Source organism: Podarcis gaigeae (genome assembly GCF_964106915.1).
Source record: "Podarcis gaigeae genome assembly, chromosome: 17".
Taxonomy (NCBI): domain Eukaryota; kingdom Metazoa; phylum Chordata; class Lepidosauria; order Squamata; family Lacertidae; genus Podarcis; species Podarcis gaigeae.
The window spans coordinates 34,241,818-34,261,611 of NC_139694.1; the positions used below are offsets into that span (position 1 = coordinate 34,241,818).

At 43.5% G+C, this 19,794-nt stretch overlaps 3 protein-coding genes across 6 annotated transcripts in view; 1 reads left to right on the forward strand and 2 right to left on the reverse strand.

Moving 5' to 3' along the window:
- The window catches only part of IL27RA (interleukin 27 receptor subunit alpha), an 818,781-nt gene that overhangs the window by 579,137 nt on the left and 219,850 nt on the right, over positions 1-19,794 (reverse strand). The window lies entirely within an intron of this gene.
- Positions 591-14,653, reverse strand: LOC310835097 (adenylate kinase isoenzyme 1-like). 3 transcript variants are annotated; one of them, XM_083719840.1, is made up of 6 exons: positions 14,073-14,653; positions 11,048-11,160; positions 9,008-9,207; positions 4,904-5,017; positions 2,323-2,517; positions 591-733 (listed from the first exon to the last, which is right to left on the reverse strand). In XM_083719840.1, the coding sequence occupies exons 2-6, from the start codon at positions 11,118-11,120 to the stop codon at positions 647-649; spliced, it is 669 nt and encodes a 222-aa protein (XP_083575966.1). In that variant the 5' UTR covers positions 11,121-11,160; positions 14,073-14,653; the 3' UTR covers positions 591-646. The 3 variants fall into 3 exon arrangements, with proteins under 3 accessions (XP_083575966.1, XP_083575965.1, XP_083575964.1); XM_083719839.1 differs by lacking the exon at positions 14,073-14,653 and adding an exon at positions 12,695-13,148; XM_083719838.1 differs by lacking the exons at positions 591-733; positions 14,073-14,653 and adding an exon at positions 12,695-13,151 and having other exon boundaries at positions 1,811-2,517.
- The window catches only part of GTF2F1 (general transcription factor IIF subunit 1), a 28,787-nt gene continuing 25,274 nt past the window's right edge, over positions 16,282-19,794 (forward strand). The window contains exon 1 of the mRNA XM_083719522.1: positions 16,282-16,393. The gene's annotated coding sequence lies outside the window, so the exon portion shown is untranslated. The remainder of the gene's footprint in view (positions 16,394-19,794) is intronic.

Below are 19,794 nucleotides of genomic sequence, written 5' to 3' on the forward strand. Positions count from 1 at the left end.
ACGTGAAGCATGCCTGAAACTGAAATAGCTTGCATTTATCTTCCTAGTGTGCTTCAGTGCCAGTTGTAGAACCTCTTGACTGCTTGGTAACTTTACAAGTTTCTAATCCAAAGCTCAGCCTTGCCTACTCAGAAGAAAAGTCATAGGAGGATTGCTGGAGCATGGTGCAACAGCCTGGTCTTTATTGATCTTGACATGCAAAGCACTCACTGTATACAGCAGCTAAGAACAGGTGTGAATGGCCCACTGTACCAGGAAATGAAGGTACTTACTGAAGAAACTATTAGTATGGATCACATCTTCCTTCCATTTACAGTAAGGATGTTTCTGTGCTAGTTACTGCCCTGTGATCAGTTGAAGTAGGTGCTAGCCATGTGGCTTGGGCATTTTTGTGAGCTGCATCCTTTGGCCTGCACTGGGACCTGCTAGCTAAGGGCTATTAAACACATACATGATCAATGATTGATGAATGCACCAACATACACACGATTTTCCAAAGGAATTTGCAACTAAGCTGCAAGTCATCAAGTGATGTATATGTGTGTGTGAACTAGCTCTAAGACTTAAAAAAAAAATCCTGCAGGACATGGTGATGGACCAGCAGCATAAATCTTTATTCTTACGTAGAGATACCTAGCTTTGCACTTTATTTAGTGGTAGCTGCCTTTATCACTTCATCGACTACACTGCAGGATTTCGTAAAAATGGTGTCTGGTGGTTCTTCCCCAAGGATCTGGAAATAAATGGAATGAAGAGCTCTTGGGCACATCTGGAACGAACTACTTACAGAGGAGACTTTTCTGTTGCTGCCACCAGGTATAGAAAGCCTGAGCATGCCTCTGTTTATAAGGAATTATGCCAAGTACGCAGCAGAAAACAACACTTGCTGCTGACCACCCCCACGCTGGGGTAGACATTGACAATGAAAGGAAGCCTGCCCAGTTTTAGGAGGGCTTGGAGTAGGTGTGGCCATCACTAGACCTTGGTGCAGCTATTAAAATTTTCCCATGAGATAGTCCCACAGATAAGAAAAAGAAGCAAATTGCTGTGGGGGCCAAATGTGTTCTGTGCCCCCCCTTGGGGTGAAAGAACACACAAACCCATGCCCCTAACTGTAGCCTCTTTGCTCAGTTTAACTTAATGGTTCCTATAGAGGTCTTGTGCAAAACAGGCCACATCTACTGTCACAGCTAACAGGGGAGACAAAAATCTTCCTTGACCCCAGCTGCCCTAGAGCAAGAAGTTTACTTTCTGCTTAAATTAGGTTTGGCTTAATTCACATCTGACAGAATTGCAGAAAAAAGCAAAGAAACCTTAGTTGACCTAGAAGAAGAGATGCAAAAAATCCAGTTGAGTAATATATTGAGGTGCATCTTCAAACCCATCAATACCAAATCAAGCCTAATCCGACTGAACTGAAGTTTTGTAGGAGTTAACATATTTAACACCAACAGAGTAGCCATAAAGTTTATATTCCATCGAGCCAACTTCTTTTCTTCCTACCCCCTGCATTGCTTAACAACCAGCCTAATGAAGAATTTTGGAGAGCTCAAAAGCATTCTCACTATTTTGCAAGAGTTTCTTTGGTAAAGACGTCAAACTAGATTTATACCTTGCCTTAGTCTTTCCTTTTGTCATCAGCATGGTTGGGGCTTTCCTCCTCCTTCAGCTGCCCTTGGGCATCTAAGGGGAGGGGGGCAACCCCTATCAGATTGAGCTGCTCCTGGAAAGCAGCTTTCAGTGGCTTCTTTAGAGCAAAAAGCAGACCTGGTGCAGTACCTAACCAGCTCTTCTTGGCAGTTCAAACATTCAAAATCAGGAGAAACTGCTAGTGGCAAACTGGAAGAAGTTAAGGGAAATCCTTTAGCGGTAGTCAAGGATGAACAGGACAGCATCCCTTTAAGTTCTTGGATATCTGCCATCCTGCTTCAAGGAAGGGAATTGCAGCAAATGATCTACTAGAGGGCCCTTCCGCTTATGATCCTATTGCTTGGTTGAGGAGTGAGTGCATTCCAGTCTAACCTTTTCATGAGCATTTCTAGAAGACCACCTCCCTGAAATAAGATGATTTGGGTCTAATATGGCTGTTTCCAACCTCCTGCCCTTTTGTCTTAATGCTTCCTGCCGCGCTGCCTATTGGACACAACCTTACAAATGGCCCTGTTAATAGGCAAGAGAGAATCATTCTGAAAGGACTGCATTGGCTGCTTGTCCACATCAGAATCAAATAAGCTGCCCTCTTGCAAAGTTGCCAGGACTTCCAGGCCTGGATTCTGTGGGAGAGGACAAGGAAGGGGCCCAGCCAAGTTCTCTGAGACCTACATGCCGAAGTAGGCTTTTCTGTAGGTAGTGGGTGAAGACGGGCTCACACAGTGTATAGTAAGTGTCAAGCCGGTTCTGGATGATTTTATCATGGTCATCCACCCTCTCGCCCATCTGGCTTCGGATCAGCAGTCGCTGGACCATTGTCTCCGTTGAGCAGTCAAGCACTATCACGATGTTGGGTGCACGCCCCACCTGCAACATGAAACATACAACTCGGCTGTTAATTGGTTTGCCTTGGGTGTGCAAAGCTGTTGTGCATAGGAACCGAGGAGCCTAGTCAGGATTCAGGGCAGGCATGGAGGGGAGCAGATTTCTTTATTCATTTCATTTCTATCCCACCTTTATCTCCGTGCAAGACCCAAGGCGGCTCACTGCATGAATTAAAACAGATACATTGGTGCCCCGCAAGACGAATGCCTCGCAAGACGAAAAACCTGCTAGACGAAAGGGTTTTCCGATGCGCTTCGCAAGACGAATTTCCCTATGGGCTTGCTTTGCAAGACGAAAACGTCTTGCGAGTCTTGCGATTTTTTTTTGCTTTCCCCCCCTTTTTCTAAGCCGCTAAACCGCTAATAGCGCTAATCCGCTAAGCCGCTAATAGGGTTGCTTCGCAAGACGAAAAAACCGCTAGACGAAGAGACTCGCAGAACGGATTATTTTCATCTTGCGAGGCACCACTATACAGTGAAAAACACACAATATAACAATTTAAAACATTAAGTAAAAACAGTGCTGAAAGCACTGATAAGAGAAAAGAAAACATGTGGCACAGCCACTCCCAGAAGACCCACTGCCACAACAACCAGCTAGTGGCCAGAAGCCTGTTTGAACCAAAAGGAAAGCAGAGAAGCAGCTAGCCTAGAAAGGGAGTTCCACAGTCTGGGAGCAGCCACTGAGAAGGCCGTCTCCATCGAAGTCCATATTGCTTCTACAAGCCAGTCAGATGCTTGTAAAAGCCCCAAAGCGGAGTATATGAAGGCAACAGCTCTCCCTGCTGTTCTCTTCCCCCAGCAACTGATCTTTAGAGGTATACTGCCTCTATGTGAAATTCCATTTAGTCATCATTTACTAGTCACTGATAGGCCCCAACCATGAATTCATCTAATGTTCTAAGCCAGGGGTCAGCAAGGCTTACTGGGCATGGGCCGGATCACTCCCGCGGAGATCCTCCATGGGCAGGGCCGGCGCAGCACAGTGCAATGCCAGAAATCATGTCTGCAGCACCGGAAATCGCTTCTGTGCATGCCCAGATGCCAGAAATCATGCCTGCAAAAGCGATTTCCAGCGCCACGGACATGCACAGATGCGATTTCCAGAGCTATGGAAAAGAGTCCTGTGCTGCGCTGCACCGGTTTAGCGCAGCATGCGGGGACTCGCCAAGTGGGCGGCTTGGTTCTGGGGTGACTCATGGGCCGGTTAAGTGACCCTCATGGGCTGCTTCCGGCCCATGGGCCTTAGGTTGCCGACCTCTGTTCTAAGCTCATAAAAGCCAATAGGATTTAGGGAACAAGGTGATGGGTTCATTGTTTAGGGCAAAATGATAAAAAGGGGGGTCACAGTATTGGGCAGCACAGCAATAGGAGCTGGGTGGGGGAGGACTTGTAAGCAGGTCTGTTCTCTGGACATTATTTCATGCAAAGTGCCACATGAAACCTCTGGAGGTAACCTTACTTCAAGGCACAGTCCAGCATGTGGTCTGAGATCCAGCTGTAAGGAGTTAGCTGCTGGTCTGGCTGACACCCCCACCCAATCTGTACTTAACATTTGGTGTGAAATAGGCAAACTTTCATAGGCAAAACAGTTAGGAATGTGGTGTTCTACGTGACAACATGCTGGTCTGGTAAGGTTAGTACTTCTCAACTCAGAATGATTTGGAGGTACAGTTCCTTCTCTGAGCTTGCAGTGACAGGGATAGAGTGCCTCTATAGAATGCCTCTCACAAACAGTAGTAAGCATTGTCCAAATTATAAAGACCTGTGAGAGCTGAAAAACAAAGATAAAGCCCAGGCAAAAAGGACCAGACCCTTTGAGCTATAGAGTTAAACCTCAGTTCCCAAACGCTGAAAATCCGGAAGTAAGTGTTCCAGTTTTCAAACGTTTTTCAGAAGCTGAACATCCAACGCGGGTTCCGCTTGAGTGCCACAAGCTCTTGCAGCCAATCGGAAGCTGTGCCTTGGTTGTTTCAGAAGCCGAATGGGCTGGAACGGATTACGTTCGAGAACCAAGGTTTGACTGTACTTGATTTTCACAGCATCACCTGACTAGGGATTTGCATTGTGGCTTTCCAACCACCTTTTAATTTAGCATCTGACCCAACAAAAAAATTACCAGCACAGGATTATTGCCTCTCCGCTATCTATACTGAGCTGTTTCCCCCTAGCCCTCTCTGAGTTGGAAACAGAACCCAAAGATCTGGCACGCAACCAATCAGCCACTGGACTATTGGGAATGTATTCCTTGCCAACCCACAACTTACCCATTTAGTGTTGCACATTTCAACCTGAGAGCCTCTGGAGCATTTCCTTCCTTGGTCAAGCCTCTATTTCCCTTTTACCTCTCACTCAGATGCCACACTTACCACTTCTTCAAATAGCTTGGCCTGCTGGATTTCCCGGGGGAAGCCTTCAACAAAGAATCCTTTGACATTTTCGGCTTTTAGCATGTTGTCAGTAAGCAGTTCCAAGATGTAGCCCTGCAGAGACAGTGATCTCCATCGTCAAAGAGCTTTATTACACCAGATAAAGGCAACAATAAACCACGCAACCTAGCACTGTTTCATCCACCTTTCTAATGTCCTCGGAGGGTCTCAATCTCTGGCCATATTTAAGTCCTTCCAAAGAGCCTTTTAAGTTTCAGTCCAGAAAGAACCTAGGGGAGCGGTTTCCCACTATAATAGATTAGACCGCATCCCAGCAGGCAGCCTGCATGTGAAGTAGCCATAAACATTTAGCCAACACTAACAGCAAATTCAGGAAACTGGCCTGAGCTTACGAAGGTAACCAAGCCCTGAATTCAGTGTGATTTTCACTGTTGCTTTCAGAAAGGGAGAATTAAAATATGTGAGTGAGAGAAAGAGAGACCGGCTGCAGTTGTGTTCAGGTGGTGGGGGCTCCCCCTTGAAAGTACAGTAGTACCTTGGGTTACATACGCTTCAGGTTACAGACTCCGCTAACCCAGAAATAGTGCTTCAGGTTAAGAACTTTGCTTCAGGATGAGAACAGAAATCCGGCAGCGCAGCAGCAGCAGGAGGCCCCATTAGCTAAAGTGGTGCTTCAGGTTAAGAACAGTTTCAGGTTAAGTACAGACCTCCGGAACGAATTAGGTACTTAACCTGAGGTACCACTGTACAATATTTGTCACTTCTGTTCCAGTTTGCGCCACAATCAACGCTCTTCTGCTCTTGCTGTTCAGAAGAACAGCTGAAAGAGTCACCACGGAACTGTTCCAAGTGGTGTTCCCATTGCTGTAGGAATGCGGGTGGAACATGGAGGTAATTCAGCATCCTGTCTCACACCCTGGCCAACCAGATGCCTTCAGGAAGACTGCAGGAGAGGCAGGAGAGCAACAGTCTTATTGCCCTTGCTTCAAAGCAGTAAATATTCTCCCGCATAATGTCTCTGAAACTACCTGTTTCACTTAGGCATCATAGCTCTCCATAATTCTCTCCATGACTTTGTCTAATCACCCCTTAAAGCCTTTTGCCCTTAGATGCCTTATAAATGTATGGCACATATAATATCCCAGGGTGTGGTCTGAAGGGATATTAAGCAGGTCAGATCAGTGGCTGGATGAGTGAGCCCTTGGGAACTTCCTTGGGCTCCATGGCACAAGAAAGGTGGGATAGAGATGTAAATAAATATAAGAGCCCCTACTGAATTAGAGCAAGAGGCCATCAAGTCTAGCATCAAAAATGTTCATTTAAAAAAATAATCTGAGATACTTTTCACTTAGATTATAGCTTTAAATCCTGTTATTCAGTGCTGTTACACTTAATTTTCTTTCATTTAATATTTTTTAAAGTCTAATTCCAGCACCATTCATTGTTTGGAAGATTGCAAAAATAATAATAATAATAATGACTGAAATTAGATCTATTTTTTAAAAAAAATTGCAACAAATTCCAGCTCAATTTTCCAGCCAATTTCCACCCAAAATGTCAAGTACTGTATATATGCATGTTAGCTAAATGCAACGTGTGACACGTTGCTATGCCCAAGGGGCATGATGAACATTTTAGTTGAAGCACATGCCAAAATGGGAGTTGAAGGTATTTGGACCAGGGCTCAGAGGGAAATAAAAGAGCAAACTGCTTCTGGAATATAAATCTAGTGATCTCAGCGGGAGAGGGCAGAATGTTCAGGGTTTGTCTCCTAGTTGAGCAAGCTGTCATTGGCAGGGAAAACTTCCAAAAGGCAGTCTCATACTAACAACTGTTGCTGAGTTGATCCTAGTGAAATACTAATACAGTACAGTAGATAAGTAGATACATTTCACTGGTCCAAATTCTAGGCATATGCAGACTGAATTCTGCCAAAGTTTTGACATAGAGGCCACAATGTAACACATGGTATGGCACACCTAACTTTATGTAGCATTCTTGCAGGAATCTAATTTATATTCTTTATAAAAATAATCCATCTATATTCAAATGGGAACAAACTCTCACTGATACTAATGTATTACTGCTGCTGAAACTCCCAAATGGTCAGATTTCAGGAAGACACATCAAAAGGAATAAACCTTTCACAAAAATGGTATTCATTAGCAGCATAAACTTATGCATTTCTGCTTGGAAGTAAATTCTATTGAGTCAATGAGACTTGACTTCCAGATAAGGCTATGCAGTGGTACCTTGGTTTACAACCATAATCCATTCCGGAGGTCCGTTTGTAAACCAAAACAGGTTGTAACCCAAGGTGCGCTTTTGCCAATGGGGCCTCCCCCCAAAAATTATTCGTAATAAAAAAAAATAGGTTGTAATCCAAAAAAAGGTTGCAAACTGGGACACGCACTTCCGGGTTTGACATGTTTGTAATCCAAAACGTATGCAAACCAAGACATATGCAAAACAAGGTACCACTGTATAGGATTGCAGCCTTAGTACTAGAAGGCATGCTCACATTTTGGATGGGGAGGGATGTGCAGGCAAGCCCCACCCCCAATATCTTCTTTAAAAAAAAAATTATTAAAGTTTCAAAAAATTACAAAAGTAAAAAGGAAGAAAAAAGAAAAAAAAGAAAACACAGAAAAATAGAAACAATTAAAAAACAAATCAATCTTTCCATAACTTATCTTTCGTTTGCTTGTTTCCTTGACCTCCTCACACCTCCCTTTTTTGTATTCTAGTTCAATTAACTATTTCAGCAAATCCTTTCCATCTTTGTTTTTGTCTTAGTAATTTATCTTAATATAATATAACTTTATATTCTCACCAATTAACAATCCATTTTTACTTAATCCTTGATAACATTACTGCTAAAACCACATAACTTCATTCCAGCATCCTTCTAACATTCCTTAATTTTACAATGTTTCTGTAAATAAACTTCAAATTTCTTCCAATCTTCTTCCACCGACTCTTCTCCCTGGTCTCGGATTCTGCCAGTCATTTCCGCCAGTTCCATGTAATCCATCACCTTCATCTGCCATTCTTCCCTGGTCCCCACCCCCAATATCTTCATACAAGTCCCTGACCTTCCCCAGGTACACAGGGAATGTTTGCAGGGGCTTCTACATAAGTTCCTTTGGACGCAGGCAGAACCTTCCTTGCATCCCAGGACCCTTATAAAGCAGGGTCCCTTATTGCATGGAGAGGTCTACTCCTGTTCACATTCAGAATGTCAGTTCAAGCATGTTACTTTTTTAATACCGTACTTACATTGAATGAATTTTATTATTACTGTCACAGACCAGTTCCGGCTCACTTACAATATCAGGAAAATCATAAAACACAACAGGTATACATTGAATTGCAATTGGGTATAACAGAGAAAATACAGATATAGCGGCAGTTAAAAATATATACTCAATCTTGATCACTAAAATATAGCCTAAAATTGTCATTTAAAACCTTAATCATTTTGGTAGTACAGCTTGTTCCCTAGGTTTTATGGCAGTCACACAGAATTTGGCCACCCTTAGCGTGATCTCTAGATCCTTGTCCTTTACCAGGAGTTTTAGACATTGAAGTTCGGACCCATTTGGAGATTTTTGTATAACAAGAGTGATAAATACCGAGCGTATATCCCTGTAGAAACGGCAGCATAACAAAGCCGCTGGGGCAGACTTGTTCCACGCATGCTTTACCCTCGAATCTGCCCTGCGATAAGGCAGATGGCAGCACGTTACTTACACTGATTATTTTTGTATGGCTGCGACAGGGCCATATAGATCCTTCTGTTTCTCCTTTGAGGGTTTAATTATCCAAAACACAACATGCACAGTGTTTAAAACGGTTATCTACTGTATTTTTCGCTCTATAACACGCACCCGACCATAACACGCACGTAGTTTTTAGAGGAGGAAAATCCGTAGGCATGCCACCCGTAGGCATTTCCTCCATAACACGTACAGACATTTCCCCTTACTTTCTAGGAGGAAAAAAGTGAGTGTTATGGTGCAAAAAAAAACGGTAATCTAATGGAAAGGGGTTCGGCAGGTGGCAGGTGTGAGGGCTTCTTACCGAGGGCACCAGAGCCCCTTTCAGGATGATGTCCCTAATGATCTTTCCTTTCCGGGTAGGCCTGCTGGCTTCCGCTCGCAGCAGCTCTCCGATGCCAACGTGGTAGAAATCATACTTGCTGGCCAGCCGGTGACCCTGTATCTGCTTGCCACAACCTGGACCACCTACCATAAAAATGATGATGGGATTCTGCAGCTTCTCTGCAGTGAAAGAAAGTGAGGTATAAGAAAGGGGACTTTCTACTTAGAAATAAGGTGCAAGAATTAAATCACTGCAATCTGGGGTTGAGGCAGCCCTTCCAATAAGCAGCGTGGGGATGGCCGGCACCTTAGGTGGAACATTTTGAATGGTTTCAAGGCATTAAACACAGGTTCAACATTTTTGTGTTCCAGACCTTTTTTTTCTAAATATAACAACAACAACAATCTTTATTATGGTCCAGAGACTCAACAAATTGTTACAAAGCAATACACAATTCATACAGCCTACCTCCAGGTTAAACAAGCATTTTGTTCAGAATATAGGGATCACTGGGTCTTGCAACCACCGATAAAAACTTTGCACTTTTCTAAATATACTATTGAAATATACCTATTTACGGGCAGGGCTGCAGCCGATTGCAGATGCTACATTACTGTGAAGATCTTGCTGGTAGATGGTGCCAGTGTTATGAAATAAATAAGAGAGTGGTCTTCAATCCCATGGAAGCAATGACATCCTCAGGTGCTGCTGGTCTGCAGGTTTTGGTACTGCCTTCTCTGCCTCATTAGACATCTATTTGAACCCCCAGCAAGTCCCTCATTAGGTAGGTTGGTACGGGCTAGTTCAGGCATAGGCACCCTTTGGCCCTCCAGATGTTTTGTCCTACAACTCCCATGATCCCTAGCTAACAGGACCAGTGGCGTAGCGTGGGGGGTGCAGGGGGGGCCAGCCGCACCGGGCACAACATCTGGGGGTTAGGGTTAGGGGGCGCAAATCCACGGGTTAGGGGGCACAAATTACTTGCCTTGCCCCGGGTGCTGACAACCCACGCTATGCCACTGAACAGGACCAGTGGTCAGGGATGATGGGAATTGTAGTCCAAAGCATCTGAAGGGCTGAAGGTTGCCTCTGCCTGGGCTAGTTTCTGTAGGGCTGTCCAAAATGGTTGAGTGCCAGAGGCTGAAAATCCAAATGGATTGCTAATTAACATGGGGCACAAGCTACCAGTCCATTCTCCTTAGCAGCCCCCACTGAAACTAGCAATGCAAGAGCACCACTTTGATTTGTGAATAGGAACAGGTACACTCTAACACAAGTGGAGCAAAAACTGCATCAGGCAGCAAAGTGAGGGCTCCAAAGTAATGAAATGGGAGACAGGTCTGGTCCACAGGCAGGGCCGGATTTAGGTTTGATGAGGCCCTAAGCTACTGAAGGTAAAGGGGCCCTTTATATGTCCAGCTGTCCTTTGTCAACAACAAATTGTGGCTGGTTTTTGTGTTGAATATATGCTATATGGTAATTTATTGACCTAATAGGTATCTAAATCCATTTGCATATGCAGAATGTAGGTACTCTGCATATAGAAATGAGAAAACCAGTGATATTTTAGAGAGCAGGCTAGCAGGCGGGACCCATGACTTACCGTACATCATAGGAGCCTACACAACACAAAGCACTGTTGCCGTATGTAGGTTTTATTTTATTTCTTTTTTATCTTATATTTTGGAAATGTACATCCAGGTTGTTTTTTCCTTTACATTTTTTGGAGGGGCCCTAAGAGAGTGGGGCCCTAAGCTATAGCTTGTTTAGCTTATACGTAAATCCGGCACTGTTGCAGAATTCTCTTGTGCAAACCCTGTTGGATGAACCAGAACTGTTGTGTTCATTCTTCTGCAACTTGCGCAGAACTTTCTGATGGCTTGTGCCCTGGGCAGGGCTTGAGGTGGATCTGACCTGGGAGTAAAACCTAAGGGAAATCTATTGACTGGAATGCTTCTTGATAACATTGTTTTGAAAGCCTGCAGAATGCACAAAACAGAAAGAAATGCAATCAGTTACCTTGTAGTTCACGTTTCAAGGGCTTGATGGATTTTGGAAGGCGGCCCTGGCAAATCCCCATCCCTGTGGACATCCAGGGATCTGCAGGTACTGGTCCAGCAGCCTTCAAATTCCTGTAAAAAAATAATTTGGCCATTTCAGCTTAACTGATATGTGACTCCCCTGAGCTGTCTTTCTGATGTCACAGACATGTGATGTCATAGATTTTATAGCAAGCAGAACTGGGACAACTAGACTGAACTGCTTTGGTAGGGGGACAGAGACCAGATGGGCGGAAGGGTTGGAGACAAACTGAGAAACTGGCAAGTCATTCATATCTGGACTTAGTGTTCAGTTTGATAGTGAATAAAATAAACCATCTGATATAACTGAAGCTGGCTAAGTACCTGTCTCCTTTCCTTGATTGTAACTCCCAAGGGAGGGGGGGGAGTAGGCTACTGAAGGCTGCATCCTGACAATTGCTATTATTGCATTGCAGAACAAGGCGAGTGCCATTGGGTGAGTATGGAAGTAGTCTCTGCTTTGGCCTCCCTCAGCTGTTTTATTGTCAACAGCTTTTGGACCCTCTTACATCAAGCTGCTTAAAAGTTATTCAGTCCTCAGTACTCTCTTCCTACATAAATTCTTCTAAAATCAGTTTGCTAGGATCTGCAAAGCGCTGTGCCAGACCGGACTTCTCAAGCCCTGACAATCACAGCTTGTGGAGCCTGGTGCACAGTGTCCCACAAGACTAGGGAATCAAGTGACTGTTGTTGTTTAGTCGTGTCCGACTCTTCGTGACCCCATGGACCAGAGCACGCCAGGCACTCCTGTCTTCCACTGCCTCCTACAGTTTGGTCAAACTCATGCTGGTAGCTTCGAGAACACTGTCCAACCATCTCGTCCGCTGTCGTCCCCTTCTCCTTGTGCCCTCCATCTTTCCCAACACCAGGGTCTTTTCCAGGGAGTCTTCTCTTCTCATGAGGTGGCCAAAGTATTGGAGCCTCAGCTTCACAATCTGTCCTTACAGTGAGCACTCAGGGCTGATTTCCTTCCGAATGGAGAGGTTTGATCTTCTTGCAGTCCATGGGACTCTCAAGAGTCTCCTCCAGCACCATAATTCAAAAGCATCCATTCTTCAGCGATCAGCCTTCTTTATGGTCCAGCTCTCACTTCCATACATCACTACTGGGAAAACCATAGCTTTAACTATACAGACCTTTGTTGGCAAGGTGATGTCTCTACTTTTTAAGATGCTGTCTAGGTTTGTCATTGCTTTTCTCCCAAGAAGCAGGCGTCTTTTAATTTCGTGGCTGCTGTCACCATCTACAGTGACTAGACACAGCTTTTTTGCACAGGGCTTTCAGGCCAGCCATGATGATGTAGGATGCACAGGACTTTGCTGGTTGGCACCGTACTTTGCAGGCTCCTACGATCAGCTATAGGGCAGGTGTGTGTGGCTTTCCAAAGGTGACGCACTGACCAAATTGGGGGGGGGGGAGAGAGAGATTTGGTGAACCTAATCAGGCCCAGGGGCAGGAGATCCCCCACAACTACTCTAGAATGGTGCTGGTCACCAAAGAGCACACAAGGCCTTTGCTGGTTATGCAATCATCCGCCATCTATACAAGTCTGGCTTTGGGTTGATGTGCAGTGGGAACAACCCACCTTTGCAAAGAGATGCACACAAACAGGTTCATGGCAGGAGTTCTCTGCGTGGTTTTCCTGTGGGACAGATGAATATAAGATAATACTGTACGTATTTGCTTTTGCAATCACATCAGAGAGGGACACACAAAAGAAATAAGAACAAGCTGTTTCACACCATAGACCTAACTGCTGGCAAACCTGAAACCACATCAAAATGCAGTTGCCCACCATCAAGAAGACACTCGCATTTTAACATTTAGGTAATGTTAAGTGTGTTGTTAAGGGATGCGGGTGGCGCTGTGGTCTAAACCACTGAGCCTCTTGGGCTTGCCGATCCATGCGCTGCTCTGGTTTCGGTGTTCAGTTACGCCAGAAGCGGCTTAGTCATGCTGGCCACATGATGTGGAAAAACTGTCTGCGGACAAACACAGGCTTCCTTGGCCTGTAAAGCGAGATGAACGCCGCAACCCCAGAGTCGTCTGAGACTGGACTTAACCGTCAGGGGTCCTCTACCTTTTTTTTTAAAAAAAAAAGTATGTTGTTTGTCTCTCCAGCCAAAGAGGTACACAGATATACAGACAACCAGTGTCTTTTTTTTCTCTTTAAAAATGTTTAGGGATACTCTCATCTTCCAACTCATATTGAAATACTGCCCCCTCAGTGAGGCCAAACTTAAAATTCACAAAATGTTTCAGGGTATGCGTCCCATTGCGTCTCCAGAAAAAAAGCACTGCAGACAACTGTGGTGGAGTGATTAAAATAAAGTCCGACTGAGAGACCAGGGTTCAGGTCTCTTGAACAGGAGATTTTGTGCCAGCCACTCATTATTTGTGTGTATGTGTGTGTGTGCCTAGCCTACTGAAATAAAAAAATTAAGGTCTTATATATATAATAAATGTTCATAAATGTACCAAGCAAACACGTACATAAATATATAAACCACATGTCTGAAGCAGCACAGGAAAACAGCCCTGGAACTATTTTGACTCCCAAACTAACCAAATGATTTCTCTGGAAGGTCAAGGAAACTGGAAAAGCCTCCCCATTGTCTTTTCATTCACAAATCCTGTCTTAAGTGTATGTCTGTGTTTGAATAGGGTGTGAGCCTGTGACTTGGCTCAGGAACTAAGTATTTATCATTACAAAAGACTGGCCAGGCTCCCCAGGGTATCCAATCAAGTAAGCATTAACAGGTAACCTGCCAGACAGGAGATAAACAACGACAGGAGATAAACAAGGCACTCAGATTTCTGTTGTAGACTGCCCTTTCTGTGATGTAGGTATGATGTGTCTGGGGGGTGGTCTTGAGCTACACCCCTTCTGTGATGTATGCATGATATTTCTGGGGGTGGTCTTGGACTCCAGGGCTGGCAACTCTATATAAGGGCGGGCACACCTTGGTTCAGCGTCGTCCTCCTGCGTGTGAAGAGGGCACCCTGTTGCAACAGTTCAATAAAGATCAGGCTTACAAGCTGCTTTGCTTCTCAATATTCTCTGGTTGGCCTCTGTTATTTTCTCAATGGAGAACCTGCAAAGGACTCAATAATAATAATAATAATAATAATAATAATAATAATAATAATAATAATAATAAATTTTATTTATACCCCGCCCTCCCCAGCCGAGGCTGCTAACAAGCAATAATAAAAACAAGTTGAATGAATACAACTTAAAAAACAAGATTAAAATACAACATTGAAACATTAAAATAAGGGCTCTTGTGTCCCCTATAAGGGAATAAGGGCAATTTTTCGTTTATTACACTACCCTACTTGGTTATTATGAGTCTTGAACAGGGTAATCCCCAAATATATGCTGCCCTGGCCTTGGAAAACAGGGATTTTAAAATCTGAACTTTAAAAACTAAACAGCAGTTGCGAACACCAGAATGTCTATCAAGAAGCTGCAAAGCTCTTTCCTCTGACAGACCAATAAACGCGACATTAACCCAAGTTCGTCTGCACCCTTGATAGACTCAGCCGCATTCGGCGCGTCACAGGATTGCCTTTTAAGGCGAGAGGAGGTGCTCATTTACGCCACGCCCCTTCCGATGGGCGCGGTTTCCACAGCAACCGCCTCGGACTCCCCACTTCCGCTAAAAGGGAACCGGCGCTTCTGCGCATGCTCAGTTCAACCGGCGGGTGCGGTCGCGGTCAAAGAGGTGCCTCACAAAGCTCCACGCAACCGCATCTTAAGGTTCCGATTAGGATGCAACGCAAAAAGCAGGGAAAGTGTAGTATATAGAAATCCGTCGTGTGTGTTTTTTAAAGGAACAGTCACGGGCTCCCTTTCTTTTGGAGAGGATCCTACAAAATGTGCACATGGTCATCTAGTAAAAATCCGAAACTAGCAGTCGAAATTTAAAAAAATAAAAAATTTTAAAAATTTAAAATTTAAATTTAAAAAAATTAATTTAAATTTAAAATTAAATTTAAATTTAAAATTTAAAAAATAAAATTTAAAAAATAAAAAATTGTCCAGTACCACCTTAGAGACGAACTCTTTTTAATTTTTTTATTTATTTCGACTGCGTCAGACCAACACAGCTACCTACCTGAACCCAAAACTAGCAGTTGCTTGTTGTTGTTTTTGTTTAGTCGTTTAGTCGTGTCCGACTCTTCGTGACCCCATGGACCAGAGCATGCCAGGCACTCCTGTCTTCCACTGCCTCCTGCAGTTTGGTCAAACTCACGTTGGTAGTTTCAAGAACACTGTCCCACCATCTCGTCCTCTGTCGTCCCCTTCTCCTTGTGTCCTCAATCTTTCCCAACAATCAGGGTCTTTTCCAGGGAGTCTTCTCTTCTCCTGAGGTGGCCAAAGTATTGGAGCCTCAGCTTCAGGATCTGTCCTTCCAGTGAGCACCCAGGGCTGATTTCCTTAAGAATGGAGAGGTTTGATCTTCTTGCAGTCCATGGGACTCTCAAGAGTCTCCTCCAGCACCATAATTCAAAAGCATCCATTCTTCGGCGATCAGCCTTCTTTATGGTCCAGCTCTCACTTCCATACATCACTACTGGGAAAACAAAAGCTTTAACTATACGGACCTTTGTCGGCAAGGTGATGTCTCTGCTTTTTAGGATGCTGTCTAGGTTTGTCATTGCTTTTCTCCCAAGAAGCAGGCGTCTTTTAATTTCGTGGCTGCTGTCACCATCTGCAGTGATCTTGGAGCCCAAAAAAGTAAAATCTCTCACTGCCTCCATTTATTCCCCTTTTATTTGCCAGGAGGTGATGGGACCAGTGGCCATGATCTACCTGAACCCAGAACTAGCAGTTGTTGACATACTGTGTTTATGGAAGACAATCTTACTCGGTTACGCGTGATCGCCAAAGACCAAGCAAAACTTGATGCAGAAAAACAAAATAAAAACGAGCTTTATTATAATTTTAAATGCGAGTTTAATTATATTAATGATTTATAATTGTTGTTGTTGTCTTGTACTTTTAGTGTTGAAACTTATTCCAAAACGCTGCAATAAAATGGGAAACTCCCGCGGGCGCCAAAAATAAATATACAAAACCCACCCTCTGCTGCTCTATTTTGAACTTTCCCCTTAGTTCCTACGCCCCTCATATGGCGGGCGCCAATGAGTTTGGCGCAAGGGTACCGGAAGTGTCAAGAGACCATGGAGCCACGGAGACGCCTCACTTGGTCCTCGCGCATGCGTGGGTGGCGACGGCGGGGAAAGCGCAGGAGACCGGTGTGCTGCTGCCGGGCAGGTGAGGAGGCTGCGTGTCGGGCGAGGAAGGAGCGGGGAGGGAGGCGGGTGCGGGGCGCGCGCGTAAATACGGTACTCCAGCAAGTGCCGCCATGGGACGGAAGCGTCCCGGTCTGCCCCACCCCCATTCCCTGGAAGGGACCCAGGAGTCCGGGTGCCCCACCCCCCACCCACCGGTTCAGTCCTTGCAGGGGTATTCTCAGGTTCGGACAGGTTCGCCCTCCAGCCCCAAACCCCAACGCCTTTTAAGGTTGCCACTTTTTTTTGGTTTTTTGTTAACGTTAATCTCCCAAAAATAACAGAAAAAGAAAAAAGAAAACAACAAAAATACAAAATCATTGCAAAACAAGGGGGGGAAAGAACATAAACAATTTTTTTAACCATAATTTTTGCTTTACTTTAATCCCCCTCTTGATTCCATTGTTTTATGCTTGCTCACGCCCGTCCATAGAACCTTATATTCCTAACAAGCCAATTTTAAAACCTTCTTCATCTTATTACAAGTGAGTTTTTAAAGTTATGCTCCTGTAGAAGTCTATACACAAAACTTGCATTTGCCCTTTTTAAGAAAAAACAAAAATAAAAAACAACTCAAAGTCCTCTTTGTTTCTTGGGTTTCTAATTGTCTATTTTGTCCTGCATAGTTGAATAATTTAGTTTGCCAATCTTCTTCATCTTTTTTGGCGGAGGCTTCTTCCTTTTGTAGGGACTGGCTTAGGGTTTCTACTTTTGACCAGCAAAGGACAGGACAGGATATGGGGCGGGGCGCAATTCCACCTCCGCCCCCGTGCTGAAATGACTTCATTTTTTTTTTTCCCCAAAATTTTTATTAGGTTTTTTTAATAAAAGAGATACAAAATTAAAAAACAGCATTGTTTGTGTCTTTACAAAATTTCATAACATCTTTGGACTTCCTCGCGTCATCCGCTCGCACTTACATTGTTCATAAAATTTTTCAAGCAAATTACCATCTTATTTGTAATCTTATAACCAATCATTACAATATAGTCTAATAATGCTCATCTAATTTAGTGATGGCCAATTGTTTATAATCAAGCATCCTTCTTAGCATTCCATCAAATTACAATAATTTTGTAAATAAATCTTGAATTTCTTCCAGTCTTCTTCAATCCTTTCTTCTCCCAGGTCTCGAATTCTGCCAGTCATTTCCGCCAGCTGCATATAGTCCATCAGCTGCATCTGCCATTCTTCCAGCGTGGGTAGATCTTGAGTTTTCCAGTTCTTTGCGATGAGTATCCTTGCTGCCGTTGTTGCATACATAAAGAAAGTTCTGTCCTTCTTTGACACCTTCTGGCCGACAATACCCAGAAGGAAGGCCTCTGGTTTCTTAGTGAAAGTATACTTAAATACCTTTTTCAGTTCATTATATATCATTTCCCAGAAGGCCTTCACTTTAGGGCAAGTCCACCAGAGGTGAAAGAATGTTCCTTCATTTTCTTTACATTTCCAACATTTATTGTCAGACGAGTGGTATATTTTGGCAAGCTTAACTGGGGTCATGTACCATCTGTATATCATTTTCATTATATTTTCTTTCAAAGCATTACATGCAGTAAAGTTTAGCCCAGTGGTCCACAACCTTTCCCATTCCTCAAACATAATGTTATGCCCAATGTCCTGTGCCCACTTTATCATAGCCGATTTAACCATTTCGTCTTGTGTGTTCCATTTCAACAGCAAGTTATACATTCTTGAAAGTACCTTAGTCTTAGGTTCTAACAGTTCAGTTTCCAGCTTCGATTTCTCCACCTGGAACCCTAGCTTTCTGTCATTTTTAAAAACTTCTTTAATCTGAGCGTAATGTAACCAGTCTCGCACTTTATCCTTCATTTTTTCCATACTCTGCAGTTTCCAGTTATTTCCATCTTTTTCTAATATTTCCCAATATTTTGGCCAATTGGCTTCCATATTGGGTCTTTTTCGGGCCTTAGCTTCCAGAGGTGAAAGCCACCTTGGGGTTTTATTTTCCAATAAGTCTTTATATTTTGTCCAGACATTAAACACTGCTTTTCTGACAATATGGTTCTTAAAGGCCTTGTTGATCTTAACTTTGTCATACCATAAGTATGCATGCCAACCAAAATTATTATTAAACCCTTCCAGATCCAACACATCAGTGTCTTCGAGAAGTAGCCAGTCTTTTAGCCAGCAGAAAGCTGCGGCTTCATAATACAACCTTAAGTCTGGCAGGGCAAAGCCCCCTCTTTCCTTTGCGTCAGTCAATATCTTAAACTTAATTCTGGGCTTTTTGCCCTGCCAGACAAATTTAGAAATATCTCTCTGCCACTTCCGGAAGCATTCCGTCTTGTCTATAATCTGTAGTGTTTGAAACAAAAACAACATTTTTGGCAATACATTCATCTTAATAGCAGCAATTCGGCCTAACAAAGAAAGCTTCAATTTTGTCCAACTGTCCAAGTCTCTCTTACTTTCAGACCAGCATTTTTCATAATTTTCCTTAAATAGACTCAGATTTTTTGCTGTTATGTTCACCCCTAGGTACTTTACCTTTTTCACCAATGATAATTCTGTTTCTCTCTGAAACTGTTCTGATTCAATATCTGTCAAATTTTTCCCCAACACCTTAGTTTTCTGTTTGTTTAACTTAAATCCCGCCACCCGACCAAAATTGTCAATCAATTGTAAAACTCTTTTCGTACTAGATTCCGGCTCCTGCAGTGTCAAAACTAGGTCATCTGCAAAAGCTTTAAGTTTATATTGTTTCGCTCCGACCTGGATCCCTTGCACCAACCGGTCCCCTCTGATCAAGTTTAAGAGCACCTCCAGGACTGAGATAAATAACAAAGGGGAAATCGGGCAGCCTTGTCGTGTTCCTTTTTCAATTTTGAACTCTTCTGTTACCACATTATTAACAATCAATTTTGCTTTTTGTTCTGAATATATTGCGTCAATCCCATTTTCAAAACCCCTCCCCACTCCCATTTCTTTTAAATTTCCCTTCATAAATTTCCAAGAGATGTTGTCAAAGGCCTTCTCCGCATCTATAAAAATTAGCACTGCTTTAGTGTTTATGTCAGTTTGCAAAAGTTCCAAGACATCAATAATGTTCCTTGTGTTAGCAAACATATGTCTGCCTGGGAGAAAGCCTGCTTGGTCTTTATGAATTACTTGACTTAAAACTCTTTTAAGTCTGTTTGCCAAAACATCCGCAAATATTTTGTAATCCACATTTAAAAGGGAGATGGGGCGGTAGTTCTTGAGCTGTGTCTTTTCAGTTTCTGATTTTGGTATCAATGTGATGAACGCTTCTTTCCACGATTCTGGCGCCTTCTTTCCCTCCATAATTTCATTGCTGACCTCCAGCAGTGGTTGGATCAAATAATCACTTAATGTCTTATAGTACTTGGAGGTCAAGCCGTC